The sequence below is a fragment of the Notechis scutatus genome, chromosome 1 (genome assembly GCF_049901735.1).
Source record: "Notechis scutatus isolate UNSWTSFEM ecotype Mainland chromosome 1, rNotScu1.2, whole genome shotgun sequence".
Classification (NCBI taxonomy): Eukaryota; Metazoa; Chordata; class Lepidosauria; order Squamata; family Elapidae; genus Notechis; species Notechis scutatus.
This window is the reverse complement of record NC_142009.1, coordinates 326,577,493-326,594,609: the sequence shown is the minus strand read 5'-3', so window position 1 is coordinate 326,594,609 and position 17,117 is coordinate 326,577,493. Positions and strand designations below refer to the sequence as shown.

The 17,117-nt window shown below is 43.0% G+C and overlaps 1 protein-coding gene across 5 annotated transcripts in view; it reads right to left on the bottom strand.

Moving 5' to 3' along the window:
• Positions 1–4,916: 4,916 nt before the first annotated feature.
• The window catches only part of ATP8B3 (ATPase phospholipid transporting 8B3), a 96,555-nt gene continuing 84,354 nt past the window's right edge, over positions 4,917–17,117 (bottom strand). For all 5 annotated transcript variants that reach the window (XM_087952600.1, XM_087952599.1, XM_087952601.1 and 2 more), the window contains 5 exons: positions 16,622–16,705; positions 13,053–13,292; positions 11,227–11,365; positions 8,889–9,019; positions 4,917–6,094 (listed from right to left, as the gene is read on the bottom strand). In XM_087952600.1, the coding sequence (XP_087808726.1) occupies positions 5,816–6,094; positions 8,889–9,019; positions 11,227–11,365; positions 13,053–13,292; positions 16,622–16,705 (873 nt within the window). In that variant the 3' untranslated portion in view covers positions 4,917–5,815. The remainder of the gene's footprint in view (positions 6,095–8,888; positions 9,020–11,226; positions 11,366–13,052; positions 13,293–16,621; positions 16,706–17,117) is intronic.

Here is a 17,117-nt window from a genome sequence, read left to right as displayed (position 1 = left end):
TCATTTATAAGCTGCATGAAGACAGCCGGAGCTCCCTGCAATCCGAAAGGCATGACCCGGAATTGATAACTGCCCTATGGGCAGTTGAAATTGTCTTCCACTCATCACCAGGATGTATGCGGACTCTATAATAGGCTTCATGTAGGTCCCACATTGTGAAGTATTTTCCTTTTGACACTGTAGCTAATAAATCTTTTATAAGTGGTAATGGTTATAGTGGCTCCTTACATACCGCATTCAAGCCTCTAAAGTCCACACATAATCTAAGCCCGCCATCTGTCTCCCTAAACAATACCAGAGCTGCGATATACGCACATCCCGGTTTAATAAAACCCCTTGCCAAATTTGTATCTATATATTTTTGCATTTCCTCCATTTCTTGAGGGGCTCGTCAAATACATACAAATACATAGGTAATTACCCCTGGTAATAATTCTACCATGCAATCAGTAGCCCTATGGGGCAATAACTGGTCACTTCCAGACTCACTAAAAATATCAGCTAAATCATTATACATAGGAGGGTATGTGAGGCTGGCTTTATTATTTTATTCAGGCACTAACCGGTAGGCTGCCGTGTTAGTCGCCTCATCTTTTGGGGGCTCAGGGCCTACTCCCAACTGCAATTTCCTAAACCCCCCTTCCCACTGGATAGTTGGACCACATTTATCCAACCACACTAACCCAAGGATGATGGCCTCTGTCATGTGTTCAACCACCACAAATGAAATATTTTCCCAGTGTTCTCCCATATCCATGCATACTAACTCAGTACGATGTGTAGCTGGCTTCCCCCCCAGGATAGAGCCATCCACCTGCTCAAATCGTATAGGAGTGGACAGAGATAATAACCTTAGCCCCAATTTCTGCACCACTGTACGTGTTATCAGACACTGTGCACACCCTGAATCAATCAAAGCACCAATGTTTACATGTTGTTGGGTTTGAATATTTGTGATAGCAATTGGGAGTATAAAAGGATGAATAGGCTTACTCACCATAGGATCGTCCATATTACTCGTCTTCAGCCTGCTGTACTTTCAACGTATCTTCAAAATGATGCCTTAGGGCCTCTAGGAAAACACCACATCAGCCAATGCTGGTGAGCGTTCCCTGTGAAGATCAGCTGCCCATTCCCCGGCTTCCCTCTCCAACACTCCTGTTATGGCCGCCACCATGGCCCAATGAGAGGGACAAAACCTGCCATATAAATCTAAATGGTTGGTAATTTGTCCCCAAAACACAGCCACCCGACCTGCGTTCCCATCGAAGGTAGCCTGCAATGGAGGAGGACCCCATCTACCCTGGGATGGCCCCCACGTTGAACCATGCATTCCCTGGGAACTGCTCCATGACCTACTGGGTTCCTGGCTCTCTTCTCCACGACTCCACTCTTGTGTATCTGATGTTCTCCTTCCAGGCAACCCCTTTTGACCAGGGGGTGCGGCTACAGTATCATAAAACCGTCGGGATTGTAACTCATAACATTCAAAGGGTTTGCTTACATCTGTCCCAACAGTCCCCACTGGGCTGGAAATACTTAATGGTTTACTTACAGACCCATAACTAGGTTTCCTAGCGGGACCCTCCTTTACATATGTACCAGGAGAATCTTGTAATGACACTTCCCCAAACTGTGTCCGTAATATATCCAGTTTAGTGCTACCAGGCACAGTCCAGCCAGTCTTCCAACCTGGGCCATATCCGCATCTTCCATTCTTCAGCTGGGATGTGGGAACTGTGCTGTGATCACCAGTCATCCATCTCCACCTGCTCCACTGGTTCACTCAAACAAATTGACTTTCAGGACTTTGGTCTCACAACTGGTGGTGGTACATTCACAGTCAATGCAGGTTTGACAAAAGCTCAGGTTCTGTTCCTTCAGCCATGTCTTCCTTTAGCCAGCAACCAAATAAACAGCCACTATTTCAAAGTAATGTAGAAGTAAAGGAGTGCTAACCTTCTCTCAGCCGGTCTTTGAAAACTTGCAGATTTGCACACAAACCACAAACCACCATGCAGGTTTCAAGGGTTTTAACAAAGCAGGTTTCAAGGGTTTTAACGTCAAACAACAAATTTTCCATCCAACAAGAATGGTATCCCAATCAGTCTAGGTTACCACTGGAAGCTTCTGCCTTAGTGTTATTTAAAAGTATAAACACACCCACCTAAATGCTTCTATCTCGTATCCACGCCCCTAATTATTCCCTTAATCACCCCTTATTCCCATCATCCGGTTTACCTAAGTCCACTATTTCCTTCCCTATCACCTATCCATCGCCCATGCTTCCTATCTCATTGCGAGTAAACTAAATAGTTAAACTTCCCCATCACCTCTTTCTTCAGCCCAGTTGATTCAACAGCTGCATTAGCTGTTATCTCTTTCAGTTCGACTTTTGGCAGAATCATCTAATTAACGTCCAACAATCCATCAAACACAGATAGGAGTTTTCCTTCAAGTTATGGACGATTGAGGATCCCTTCACACGTCATCATTCTCCGACGCTGCAGCTAACGGTCTCAGATCATCTATCATCCCTAACGGAGCCCGACACCTGGCCTGAAACAAAAGGCTTTCTTAACTCATAGGAAACATTTGAGGAACTTCATAAAAAGCAGAAATTCGGTATGATCAATGAAATTCCTTCAGACCAATTCAGCCATAATGTCCCAAAGGTGCTTTTTTTCCAAGAGGCAACTGGACTTTCTGGTTTTTCTTGAAGATGTTTTGCTTCTCATCCAGGAAGCTTCTTCAGCTCTGACTGGAGGTAGGACACATGGATGAGCATGCAAGAAGAGACAGAAAAGGAGAAAGGGAAAGAGGAAAGACAAAGAAAAAGAAGGGCAGTTGGTAAGAGAGCAAGGAAGGAATGATAAGGAAAGATGGGAAGGAAGAAGAAAAGAGAATGAAGGGGGAAGGAAGGAAGGAAGGAAGGAAGGAAGGAAGGAAGGAAGGAAGGAAGGAAGGAAGGAAGGGAGATAATAGTGAGACTGAGAGTGGGTCTCAGGGAAGTCCACCACAGCCCACAGGTGCTCCCGACATGAGTCCCATGTCACGCCCACCATGGCCAGCCCCCCCACCCACACCCCCCACACCCCACCCTTGCAAGGTCAAACACAACTCTGATGCAGCTCTCAATGAAATCGAGTTTGACACCCCTGACTTAGACTTATATACTGCCCCCAACAATCTGGGTCCTCATTTTAATGACTTCAGAAGGATGAAAGGATGAGTCAACCTGAGTCAACCTGGAGCCTGGTGAGAGTCAAACTGCCAAACTGCAGGCAGCTGGCAGGCACCAGAAGTAACCTGCAGTACTGCAGTCTAACCACTGCACCACCGTGGCTCATGTTGTATGGCAACTATATCATTCTACAGCAGAATTTCTCAATCTTGGCAACTTTAAAATATTTGGACATCAATTGCCAAACTCCCCAGCCACCGCAATGATGAAGAATTCTGAGAGTTGAAGACCAAACCTCTTAAAATTGCCAAGTTTGAAAAACACTGCAGATCCACTCAATGTGATACCCAGTATAAATCAAATAATACATTGCAAGGTGTTTAACCAATAACCTTTCAGAAAGTATTAAACTACAACTCCCAGCAACCTGAACCACCAACCATGACAGTTGAGGGTATTAGAAGTGGTTATTCAGCAACTTCTGAAAGGATGTTGGTCCTTTATTATGCAACGAAGGAAGGAAGGAAGGAAGGAAGGAAGGAAGGAAGGAAGGAAGGAAGGAAGGAAGGAAGGAAGGAAGGAAGGAAGGAAGGAAGGATTGTATAAACAAATTTAATGTTAAAAGGGGATTGTTTTTTAAAAAATGTGTTTATTATATTTTTAAAAGAAGTATGTAAACACATATAGTTCATCTTTCTCACAGCTAGAAAAGGTAGATGAAGCACCACTTTTTAAAATAAATCTTAAAAAGTAGATTGAAAATTATGCCATCATATTACTTCGATTGTCTGCCCCCTGCCTTCAAAGCCATGATAGCTGAGTAGGAACTATCCATAAACGGGAGCAGTCTATCTCTAGATACCAAATGCTGGTAATAGGCAGTTGGCATGAGGACTGATTGTTGGGGAACTTCCACAGATCTCCCAACCTCAGGGGTGGGATGCTGCCGGTTTAACAACTGGTTCGGTGAGCGCGCACTTCACGTGTGCACATGCACCTAAGGCACAGCGCTGAAAATTGCGCATTTAGACGCTCAGCTGCTTACCTTCCAAGTCAGCAACAGTAAGTAGAACAGCAAGGGGTGGAAATCAACTGTGCCGAGCGATTGAGATGAGCTACAAAGCAGGAAATAAAGGACAGGATAGGGCGCGGCCGGGTGGGTGGGGCAAACTGATTGTCAGAACTACTGGTTCACTGAATGGGTCCAAGCTGGCAGAATCCCACCACTGCGCAACCTGCTCTTTGCATGTTTGTTCTAAATTAGGTAGTAATTCTGTCAGTGTCAGCCTTCAAGATCTTTTCTACTGCTTTGCATCTTTTGGCTGCCATAAGTAACGGGGGGATATGTCTGGGAAGAGAGCTGGAGGTGTTACATTCTTGTGTTGTATAAATGAGGAGTGGGGGTGGGGAGTATAAATTCCTGCTCTTAAGTTTCTATTCCTTGCTTAGCCTTCTTTTCTCTGCGCAACTGCAAGACTTTATCAAAATATGTCAAGGTCAACGGACAGAGGCCTCATCACCACCTGAAGATGCCCACATGACCATATCCAGAACTTTTAATTGGAAGAATCTTTTGAACTTTGGGGGGTGGGAACAATTCCATCCCTTTGTATATGTGATCTGCGCGCCAAATTCCTTAGATTCAGAATTCTACCTGAAGCTACCACTTCAAATTTCAGTAAAAGATTTCTTTCCTCTAATCTATTTCTTTCTTGGATTTTGAATGGAGCACAGACTGACAGTCAGATCTGGCTGTCCTCGTACTTTCTCAAATTATATTAATTGGCATTTCACAAGTTAAAATGAAAGTTAAACACCAGGCACTGGTTACAACAAACAGAAGAAAGTTATTGCCTATTTATGGACCTTCCAGAGACCTTTGGTTGGAAACCCTTATGAAGAATGTGCTGGATGGCATAGCCTTTTCTCTGATTTGGGAGATAAAACTTTCTTTTTGGTACAATGGTGTTTGCACTTGGCTTTGCAAACCAGCTTAACCTCTTAGACTCTGAAACATCATGAAAGTCACGGTGACCAAGGAATTCTGGGAGTTGAACTCCAAATCCCTTAAAGTTATGGCATGCCTTCCTTCCGGCATTCACTATCTACCCTTACCATAACTGGAATGTAGAGGGCCTCCTGCCTGAGATGGTGATTTTCTGCAAGCAAAGATTTTCTCCTTTACCAGGAGCTACCCTGCACAGTTCAGAGGCTTTTAAACTTGCCTAGAGATGAGAACTTCAGGCTGAGATCTGCAAAGCCTTCCAGATTTGGAACCGGAGCAAACCGTTTTCTTCGGATGGCATGGGCCAGTTTCAGTAGACCCTGACTGCCCACGATCCCCATGTAACCTAGCCAAGGTGGGTTATCCCTTGTAAGAATATTGCACAGAGTAGAAGTAAACCTTCGTATATGGCAGAAAAAAAAGAACGAGAAGATCTGATCAATCAGATGTCTCTCAGATTCAACACTCAGAACTTCATGAACGACGTACAGGCACTGTCCATGGAAAGCTTCTGCCAAGTGCAGGCCTCCGTTTCAGGAAGAAATCGTGGCATTCAGGCAAAAGTCACCCCTAGGCAGGACAAGGAATATAGGGCCTCCCTGTTCTCTGTAATAGCTTTGTCTCCTTCAAATGAGTTGGACCTTCTGCTCTGCAGAAGCTTCTTTAGAAGCAGTGTTGATCTCAGTTGGCGGTGAGTTGTCTTTTCCAGGGCTGTAGAAGCCGTTCAGTTGTCTGCGAACGGGGATACGCTTGCTCCGCAGACTGGCTCCTTTGGCGATGAGATGGGCATATCCTTCCTTGTGGGAAAAGGCATAGCTGGAACGCCGCAGGAGCGAATTTCTACTGTTGTGAGATGTCAGCTCCACCGTCGATTGCTTCTTCTGGATCTCCCGGACTTGAAACATCTGAAAAGAAAGGAAGAAGGAAGATGGATCGGCATATAACTTAGATCCTGATTCTACGATCATCCCTCTGGATGCCCTCAAATCTGGGCATCGAGAAAGTTTCTCACTCCATCAGGACACTTCCAAGTTGGAAAGGGTCCACTTACTAAGTGTTAATACCTCCTGGGAATGCAGAGTTTGCTGTGGCTAAAATAGCACATTCTCTCTACAACAACGTTACAAGCAGGTTTTAGAGGGAACCCAAAGATTTTTCCCTGCAAGTAAATTGTCCTTCGAATCCAGATCAACCTAGTGACCAGGGGCTCAAAAGAAATCAGACAGTAGCCATAATTACACGACCAAAGTTCTAACCTTTTGTGTATGTGTTACATGGTGTTAGGTGCAAACAACTAGAGCCACTCATAATTCACTAAAGCAACTCTTTTGCTTGCTACCAAAATTACAGGAATCTCCGGAGACTTCTCCTAGGAATGACCACATTAGGCTTCATGGATCTTGGTGAAGGTCAAACTTATGCCTTTTGCACAGTAGTGGGATTCAAATATTTTTACCACCGGTTTGGTGGGAGTGGCTTGGTGGGTGTGCTTTGCGCGCAGGCACACACTTTGTGTGCGTGCGCCAAACACGCACTTTGCACAGGTGCAGAGGCTTTCTAACTCATCTCCTGCAAGTCTGCACGATCCCGATCACTTCAGCAGCTGTCGCGCGGCACTCTTCTGTGCCGCGCAAAGCAGTTGCACTTCAAATTCAGAGGATAAAGGTGAGTATGGGAGCCCAGGTGGGTGGGTGGGCCTAACAGCAGAGCGGTGGAGAGAACCGGTTTGGTCTCTGCTGCTCATCGCTGCTACCGGCTCGGCAGAACCGAGACAAACTGGTAGAATACCACCACTGCTTTTGCAGCTATACAAGGACGCTAAGCTAAGTCCACGTTTGACCCACCCCTCCTTCCAGTCTAACTGACAGTTTCCCAAACTATGGATGTGGTTAGCACCTTGACCTTTTTGAGCCCCTCCCTGCAAACACACTTCCTGGTGACTTTCTGGACAGTGGTTAATTTCTCAGCAACAGTCTTAAAGTGGTTTTCCATTGCTGTCTTCCAAATGCTTTTTGTAAAGTTACTACTTTTCTGCCTTCTACTTTTCTGCCTTCTACTTTTCTGCCTTCTGCACAGAGGTAGGTTTGAAGCTGTACAGATGCAGATAGATAACTCAACAAGACGTCCATAACAAATTACATTTATTGGTTCATCAGGTATCCTCATAACTCACGTTTGTGATGAAGTTCTTCTTTAATGACCAATCCTTTGTCTATCTGCCTTGTAGTAAAAGATGATTATCTCCTAACCCATCTTGTAGCGATAGAAAGAAGCTGCCATGAGTTAGAGAGTTCAGACAAAGAATGAGGAAAACTCCCCCAACCCATTGAGGGTCAAACTAGTGACTAATCAGGATTACAGATGTAGGATACCTTTAACTACATTTACCATGATGCATTCCCTTAAGGGGACAGATCATAATTCCTAAGTAACTATCCAATTCCCATAGACTGGCTGGGACAGCACAACTACAGTTGATACATTTTTGTGTAAAGTTTATGTTTTACTTACAAAGAAATAAAGGAAGACTAGCATAGATCTATCTCAAGCTATTTAGCTCTCATCAGCTAGCCATACCCTTCTGAGATTCAAACCCAGCCTACTTGCATATTAGATAGATGTATTAACCTCTAAGCCACAGGCTCTCCTCACTTTATTGGCTATACCAAGGGAAAGATTAAGTGCTTTTTATCAGGGCAACCTGGTCTACCCAGTTATGGGATGGAGCATACTGCTTCCGCTTTCACCTTTCAGCTCCAATCCAGAAATCTTCACAGGCAGTCGCTTTCATGACAAACTATTTTTGTGTTAAATTTAGGTTTTACCAACAAAAAAAATAAAGGAAGACTAGACTTCTTTGTCGGTAAAACATAAATGTAACTCAAAAATAGTTTGTCGCGAAAGCAACTGCCTGTGCAGGCTCCTGGATTGGGGCCGAAAGGCGAAAGCGGAAACAGTATGCTTCTTCCCATAATTGGTAGATCAGGTTGCCCTGATAAGAAAACAACACAATTGAGAAATGCTGCACCAGAGGTGGTATTCAGCAGGTTCTGACCAGTTCTGGAGAACTGGTAGCGGAAATTTTGAGTAGTTTGGAGAACTGGCAAATCCCACCTCTGCCTGTCCCTGTCCCCATCTATTCTCTGCCTCCCATTGAGTCCCAGCTGGGTCTTCTTTGGTTGCCCTGCACAGGAGAACGGAGCTGGAAAGCAGGTTAGTGGGGTGGGGAGGGAATGGGGATTTTGCAGTATAACTTTCCCCCAGAAGTGGGGAGGAAATGGAGACTTTACAGTATCCTTCCCCTGCCACGCCCACCAAGCCACACCACACCCACAAAGCATGCCCACAGAACTGGTAGTAAAAAATTTTTGAATCCCAGCTACACCAAAGTGAAAAAGTTTCCAACATTTATCCAATTAGTCAACTTTTGCCCCAAATCCAGAGAAATCAAGGGTAGATTTGCACCGTGTCTCTAAAAGGTGACTGACATTAGCTTCTGAGCAAACATAATACACCATATCAAGAATCAAACCAGAATAGCTTCATGCAACACACTAATCATTTAAAAGCCTGTCTTTTTAGTCAGTCTGGTTCATCAAGCCAAAGCCACTCATCTGTCACTCTCCTTCCGCTATTCTTTGCAACTCGACCAATCAAATTCTCTTTTGATGCTTGCTGCCCTTGGAAAGCTGGACTCACCTCTGACATAGTCGGAGGCCAGATAGTATTGTACACAAAACGGACTGCAAGGGAGGGGATGATGTTCACCACAACACACAGCAACATGACAAGCACAGCCATTGGGTCAGTCAGAGCATTCCTGGTGGCCTCTGGAGGAGAAAGGAAGATGCTTTGAGTAGGACAATTCACACAACTTGATAAACCTTACACTTGAGTTTGCATAACAGTGTGCTGTGCATACAAATAAACAGTTAGCCCTCGACTTAGAAGCATAATTAGAATGCAGTGCTTCAGGCTACTTCTGCTGACTGCCGGCTGCCTGCAATTTGGCAGTTCAAATCCCACCAGGCTAAAGGTTGACTCAGCCTTCCATCCGTCTGAGGTGGGTAAAATGAGGACCCAGTTTGTTGCAGGAGATAGGCTGACTCTGCAAACTGCTTAGAGAAGGCTGTAAAGCACTGTGAAGCGGCATATAAGTCTAAGTGCTATTGCTATAATTGAGCCCAAAATTTCCATTGCCAAGCAAGACAATGCTTATTATCATTTTATGACCCTTCTTGCTACAGTTGTTTAATGAATCTACTGCAGTAGTTAAGTTAATAAAGCCATTGTTAAGTGGCTCCCTCATTGAGTTTGCTTGTCAGAAGGTCTGAAAAGGTAATCACATGACCCCCCGAGACACTGCAACCGTCACAAATACATGCCAGTTGTCAAGTGTCTGAATTCTGATGATGTGACCACGGGGATGCTGCAATGGTCATAAGTGTGAAAATCGGTCATAGGTCACTGTTTTTCAATGCTATTGGAACTTCAAATGGTCACAAAATGAATAGTTGTAAGTTGAGGACTACCTGCGTGCTGTTTTAAGAATCAACCTGATGACATTAAGACAGAGAATAGTTTAAACACACTGGACCACAAATGGTCCAATCTTTCTTTTGGCTTTTGGATGGACTAACCAAACCCCTCCTTAGGTTGCTCCCACCTCTTTTTAATATGATGTTGAATATTGTGGTTTTAAGACAGGAGATGCTGGGAGAAAACAAATAAGGGATCCAATTTACTCATTCTCTTTTTCTATAAACACTTTTATAAACGCAGCGCAAGAAATCATTGGTTGCTCTCTTTCTTCTTTGGAAGAGATTGCGAAGACCAGACTCCTCTCTAGAGCACTAAAAATCTCCACAGACTGTTCTCATCCTGATCATTCATATTTCGAACTGTTACCACCAGGGAGACGTTATAGGTGTCTTAAAATGAGAACTAATAGACTGAGAAACAGTTTCTTTTCCAAGGCAATAATTGTCTTGAATCAAACAGTGCATTTGTCATTTAGTCCTGTATATAGTGGCATTTTTAAACTAAATGTTTTAGATAGGTTTAAGACTACCGTATTTGCCGGCGTATAAGATGACTTTTTTGCTCTGAAAAACATGCCTCCAAGTGGGGGGGTCGTCTTATACGCCGGTATATCCACTGCCGGCTTTCGGATGCTTGTGGGATTCAGCGAAGGCGCCTCTGGCTTCCCGGATCCCCCGCGTCGCTTCCGCCAAGAGCCTCCCCGCGTCTCTGAATCAGGTTCGAATCCCGCTCGCCTCGCTCCGCCCGAGGCTGCAGCGACTGAGGGGAGCGAGAGCGTGGGTCGCTCCTGTCGCCCCAGGCAGGGCCATGTGAAGGCTGCCCACCTTCCTGCTCCTCCCACGGCCCCTGGCACTCCGCCCTGCCGCTGCAGCCCCGGGGATTTCTGGAGGGCGTTTCCGGTGACCCCGCTGGGATCGTTTGGCTGACCTAGCGGACGCGTTGCAAGAGGACTCTGTTGCGGGAAAGCCCAAGGGACTCCGCCGGGAAGGGCCAGGGTTCTGGAGTAACGCCTGCCTACTCCGAGACATGCTCCTTTAGACAGTCCATCTAAGAGAGTTCAAACATCCTTCACTCCCAACACAGAATAACATACACACTGTGTAAATATTGGATGATTAGTTACGGGGGGTGGGTCGTCTTATACACCGGGTCGTCTTATACACCAGCAAATACGTAGGTGGTTTTTTTTTATTATTATTATTATTATTATTATTATTATTATTATTATTATTATTATTATTATTATTATTAAATACTCTGTAGCGTGATTGTGATGTGGTGTTTGGGGCACTGTGCTGGAGTAGCTTTCAAATTTAATTGTATTTGTGGAATGTAATGAAAATAAAGATATTCTCTCTCTCTCTCTATTTAACATCTTGGGACCAGATTGTAAATACTGTATGACCCAAGCCCTCCCAGGAAGCAATCAAACTTACTGCTTAAATTTGCACATGCAAGAGAAATCCCCCAAGAGTTACATCTGGAGGTAACTTACCAAGAAAGGGGAACGTCTTGGGAAAGGTTCTGTAAACTAGGAAGCTTTGAGTGATGTACGTGGAAAGACAATAGAGCAGGAGGCTGATCAAGATGGCCAGGGAAGAGAAGACGGTCCAGAATTTCATCTCCAGCATGATCTATGCAAGGAAGGAAGGCGGGGGGGGACGACAAAAGGACACTGTCAGAATTGTGCTGGTTAAAAAAAATGGTTGACTTGGGGGAGAAGAAGGGAAAAACTTGGGCCCATCACCCTCTCTCACACCAACCCACCTCACAGGGTTGTTGTTGTGAAGAAAATAGGAGGAGGAAGATGTGTTGGATATGTTGGCTGTCTTGAGTTATTTATAAAATAAGGCAGGAAGAAAGAAAGAAAAGAAAGAGAGACAGAGAAAGAGAGAAAGAAAGAAATTTTACACACACACACACACACACACATGGAGGAGAATGGAAAGAGTAGCTACAAAACATGGGCATATCTCTCTCATTTCCACTGCATTCATTTCATATATCTACATCTACATCTACATCTACATCTACATCTACATCTACATCTACATCTACATCTATCTATCTATCTATCTATCTATCTATCTATCTATCTATCTATCTATCTATCTATCTATCTATCTATGGTATTCAGCTTTGTTCGGGTATTTTCCTGCGTCATTATAGTTGTGCTTTTAAACTTTAAACTTTTAAAAGCACAATTATAATGACGTGGGAAAATACCCGAACAAAGCTGAATACCATATATGTAAGTACCCGTGAAAACCTAAGAAAACAAATATATATATAATGTGTATATGTATATGTATACACACACTCCATCCTGTAGTAGATTGCTTTCAAATAAACACTACGATGTCAGACATGCTGATCCTGTTCCCATAATGCATTTAACCGGTTTAAGGGAGGTTAAGATGGAGTCAATTGAGGTAGTAAACTAATCCTGAGGGGGAAATCAAATAGACCCAGTCAAGCAGAGGGTCAAACTCATTTCATTCAGGTTATGCTTTCATGGGAACCGTCTAACAGTTCTGAGATCAAGAGAAAGTTTTGGAAAGACTCTGTAAAAAAAATGGGTCTTCCTGAATTCGCTATCTCTATAGCTGTTTTAGTAAATTACACACACACACACACACACACACACACACACACACACACACACACACACACAAATGAACAGAAACAGATGGGAGGTGAGTAGGATTCTGTCTCTTAGAATCTGTCCACAACAGTGGTGGCATCAAAGTGCATTTTTTCCGCTACAGGTAGTCCTTGACTTATAACCACAATTGAGCTACAATCGATACTGTGGCAACCAAAACTGGATGCACAATTACTGTATCCAATTTTGGTCACTACAATATAAAAAAGATGTTGAGACTCTAGAAAAGAGTGCAGAGAACAAAGATGCTTAGGGGACTGGAGGTTGAAACATATGAAGAACGGTTGCTGGAAATGGGTATGTCTAGTTTGATGAAAAGAAGGACTAGGGGAGACATGATAGCAGTATTCCGATATCTCAGGGGTTGCCACAAAGAAGAGGGAGTCAAGCTATTCTCCAAAGTTTTCTTAAATTTATATTTAAAAAGCATGTGTTGTGTTTATAGTAGAGACAGGATCTTTCTAGAAGGGTTTCTTCCCTTTCTCAGCACTTCCTGGAATGACTGTGCACAATCCTGCACCAGCTCTTTATTCATTGATTTTGGGCCAACTCTGGACTACCTTTTTGGAGGCATCTGCTCTAAATCGACTACCAGAGGAATTCATGGAGAAATTCTATCACATTCAACTTCCCTACCACCGCACAAAGTTACTCACCTCAGCCATAACTGTCAAGATGGCAGAGGTTGCAACAACCATTGCAAAGGACTGATAATCACCAGTGACCCGGATGCCTGATCTGTCCCCCATGGCCCACATGGTGACGTAGAAGTTGACCAAAGAGACAAAGGATCCATGGATGAATGACACAAAGAATATTCCAAAATTGAAGAAGAGGTCTTTTTGACCTGCCTTGTACAGCTCAGGGAACTGCAGACTTTTCTTGGCGTTTACATCCTAATGGGAGAAAGAGTGAAGGCAATTCAGGAATGAGGGAAAAGGTCAGGAATGGAACAGTGGAACTGACTGCTGGCAGTTGTAGATTAAACATATCTGCTGTCAGAGTTCCGAGTAATACATCCACCAAAAGCAGGTAGATTCCTGAGGCAGGTAGATTCCTCAAAGAACATGTTTATTGGACAAATTATATCGGCACAGCTAGTGAAAACCAACTCTAAAGGTTCCTGTGGTTTTCCTCCTAATTAAAAGAGCAAATATCCCCTCCCTAGGTATCACCATTCATATTGTCCAATGAAGGTAGCTGGGAGGCTGCTTGGTCACTCATCTCCTTCACTTGCCATCTGTTGGGATGACCTTGGTTCCCACAAGAAAACCTTTTGTTTTGACTGGTAGCCAGTCTATCTGCTTCCCCTTTCCCTTCCCCCTTTCAAAGGTCATGGCAACTCTGAGGCAGGAAAAGATGGCTTCAGCCAGGTCAGCTTCAGAGTTGACATCTGGAGGGAGTCACACTGGATAAGATTACAGGTAGTCCTCGACTTACAAGCCCAAAATTGAGGCCAGATTTCTGTTGCTAAGCAAGACAGTTATTAAATTAGTTTTGCCCCATTTTATAACCTTTGCTGCCATAATTGTTAAATGAAGCACAGCAGTTGTCAAATGAATATGGCTTTCCCATTGCCTTTGCTTGTGCCCAGAAGGTCACAAAACTGTGATCACATGACCCCAGGACACTGCAACCGTCATAAATGAGTCAGTTGCCAAGCATCTGAATTTTGATAACATGACCATGGGGATGCTGCAATGGTCATAAGTGTGAAAAACATCATGTCACTTGTTTTAATTCCATGTAACTTTGAACAGTCTCTAAACAAACTATTGTGAATCAAGAACTACCTGTACTCTAAAACAGGAGTGCAATGTAATGATTTCCCCCAACCTTCTGTTCCTTTTTATTGGTTCCCAAAATATTCCAGATGTGACCAGCTGAACCTTGGTAGCAACAGGTGGTTTCTAGTTTTTGCAAAGCAAAAAAGCAAAACAGATGTGTTAAAACCATTGATAAGCTTACCCCTTAATCTTACCTTAGCCCTAGTCACAACCTTTCCACCAATGGCAAATAAAAGCTAGAATTCATCATTGCTCCTCCAATGACATCATCAACAGATTGATGCACCTTTATACTCAAACCACTGAAAATATTGCTCAAAAAAAGGCAACCGTTGGGCATAACATAGAGCCAGTTTGATTTAGCAGTTAAGGCACCAGGCTAGAAACCAGGAGATTGTGAGTTCTAGTCCCGTCTTAGACATGAAGACCGGTTGGATGACTTTGGGCCAGTCATTCTCTCTCACCCCAACCTACCTCACAGGGTGATTGTGACGGGGGAAAATAAGAGGAGGAAGGAATATTATATAAGTTTGTTGCCTTGAATTATTTAGAAAAGTAATAAAGTGGGGGGATAATAAACAAATATTTCCCATCTTTGCCTCAGTAAAAGAAGATGGGGCAAAGTCCTGTCACAAAAGGGATACTGCTGCCCCCTGCTGGTGATGTCAGGTACAGAAGGCAGAAATTTGATCTCCAGATTCTCTATTTCCAAAATGGATACTGTAACTCCCAGGTCTACAGCCAAACTCATTCCTCAAGACTCTGAAAGAGAATTAATGTCACAATTCTCCCCATTTTGAGGTGGAAAATGCATGAAAACTATATTGGAAGACCCACAAGAGACTTGCCATGATTTTAAAAACAAAAAACCCTTCACAAAATTACCCTAGAAAGAACAAAGGAAAAGAATAGCCCTATGCAATTTGGGATTTCCTCAAAATGTTAAGTAATGCCAGTAACCATTAGGCCATTATCTATTTCTTCTCAATTTTCATTGTTTGAATAACAGCATCTACACTTATGTTGTCAAAGTAGTATCATTCCACTTTGCTGAAAGGCAAATAGTGTTCAATAAAAAATATGGTTAAAACTTCCAAAATATACCAAAGTGGCTTTCACTACCTTTTATTAATTTCTTCCATAGAAGTATGACAACTTAAGCTATGGGAGTAAAAGCTAACTTCATGTTGTTGTTTTAAAAAAACCTGATCTGGAATTTAACTCAATATGAATATGAGTTTTGGATTATAATCTTACTAATGAGCTTCATAACATGTCCCAAGTTTGGGTTTTTCTTAACATAAGCTTTAACATTTCAGTTCTTCTTTTTCCTTTTTTTCTGATTTGCTAAATTTGTTACATTTTTCAGATCTTACTGTAGCTTATGAATCAAATCATGCTGGTTATAGATAGCAATTCCTGCACAATAATCTGATTCTCATGTTTACACAGCAAACCTCTTGGGTTGGTTGGGCTAAGAGATACTGTCGGGAGGGAGTGTGCAACTGTTGGAAGTTAAAACCTACCCCTCTCCTAGAAAAATGAAATATTTCAGGATATATTAAAAAGGCAGAATATTTCCCCTAAAAGAGAAGTAGAAACTTAGAGAGGCAGAAACTCAGCCCCCTTCACACCTTTGTTAATAGACCATTAAGGTCTGGGCCAGTTTATTCTACATAACAAAGATCTACCTCCTTTAGGCAGAGCCATTTCATTGCCCTTCATTGCACCACCCACCAAGTTTCAACCAAAAACTGTAGAGAGTGGCTCAAAATAGTTCACTGGGTAACAGGAGACGTGGATGACAATCTTAACACTTAACCATCACTCTTCCTCTTTTCTACAAATCTCATTTATTTGTACATATTCTCCAAATGCTTTAATAGGTGGCAAGCATCTAGCAAACGCTTCCCGATTTTGAAAATAGAAAACAAGTTCTGAATTAATTCGAATTTAGAAGGGAGATCACTGTACAAGCTCACAGGTTGCACTGAGCAATGAAAAAGCCATCTTGGAAGAAAATAATGTTTTTTTTCTATAGGTAGTCCTTGCTGGGGAAACTGGGGGTTGGTGCACACATCTTAAAATCGCTAAAATTTAGAGAAACTAAACTTGCTTGTCGCTTCTCAAAGCAAATGCTGCCATTTCTTTCCACTTGCCTTCTACATGGTTCTCCTGTAAAATTTGCTCTAGTTATCCTCATCGGAGACATCAAAAAGACTGGGCTATTTGAGATTCTAGCTAAGTGGAATATTTCTTGGTTGTCTTTAAATCAAGGATGCACTTCCCTCTCCCTCCCTCCCTCCCTCCCTCCTTCTCTCTCTCTCTTTTGCATTAGGGAGGTAAAGGATATTTCCCCGAACATACCAGTGGCCATTGATTTAACTTACAATGAAAACGATACAGTGTAAAACACTGCATAACGCAAAGTTACTTACCTGTTCAAACAAGCCCAAACACAGGACTGGGAACGATGTGTAGATAACATTATAAAGGGCGAGGACCCAGGCATCCAACAGAGGCTGAACGGAAAGAGAAAAAAGAAAAAAGAAAGAGAAGATTAGAGAGACATCTTGAAATCTATGACCAGGACTATCATTTTCTTCCTCAGCACATTATCCAGAATCGGAACTAAATTCCTAAAGCTGGATGGCTTTTCCAGGAACATCAATGATTCCAGAGAAAGCCCACAGCCTTTGTGAATAATCGCCATTAGTCCATCTACAAATTACAGGATGAATAGATAGATTCCGTCTGTTGATTTTCGTGGCTAACTGATCAAGGCGAGGGCTTTGTCGCAACAACAATCCTGCTACTAGTGAAGATGTAGCTATGTTTGCACTGAATATCAAGGAGGAAGCTGTGTTTATGCTGGCACTCTTTGCAATGTGTCTTTAAATGCTTTGCACGCCCTTGCACTCCAATGCAGCTGAT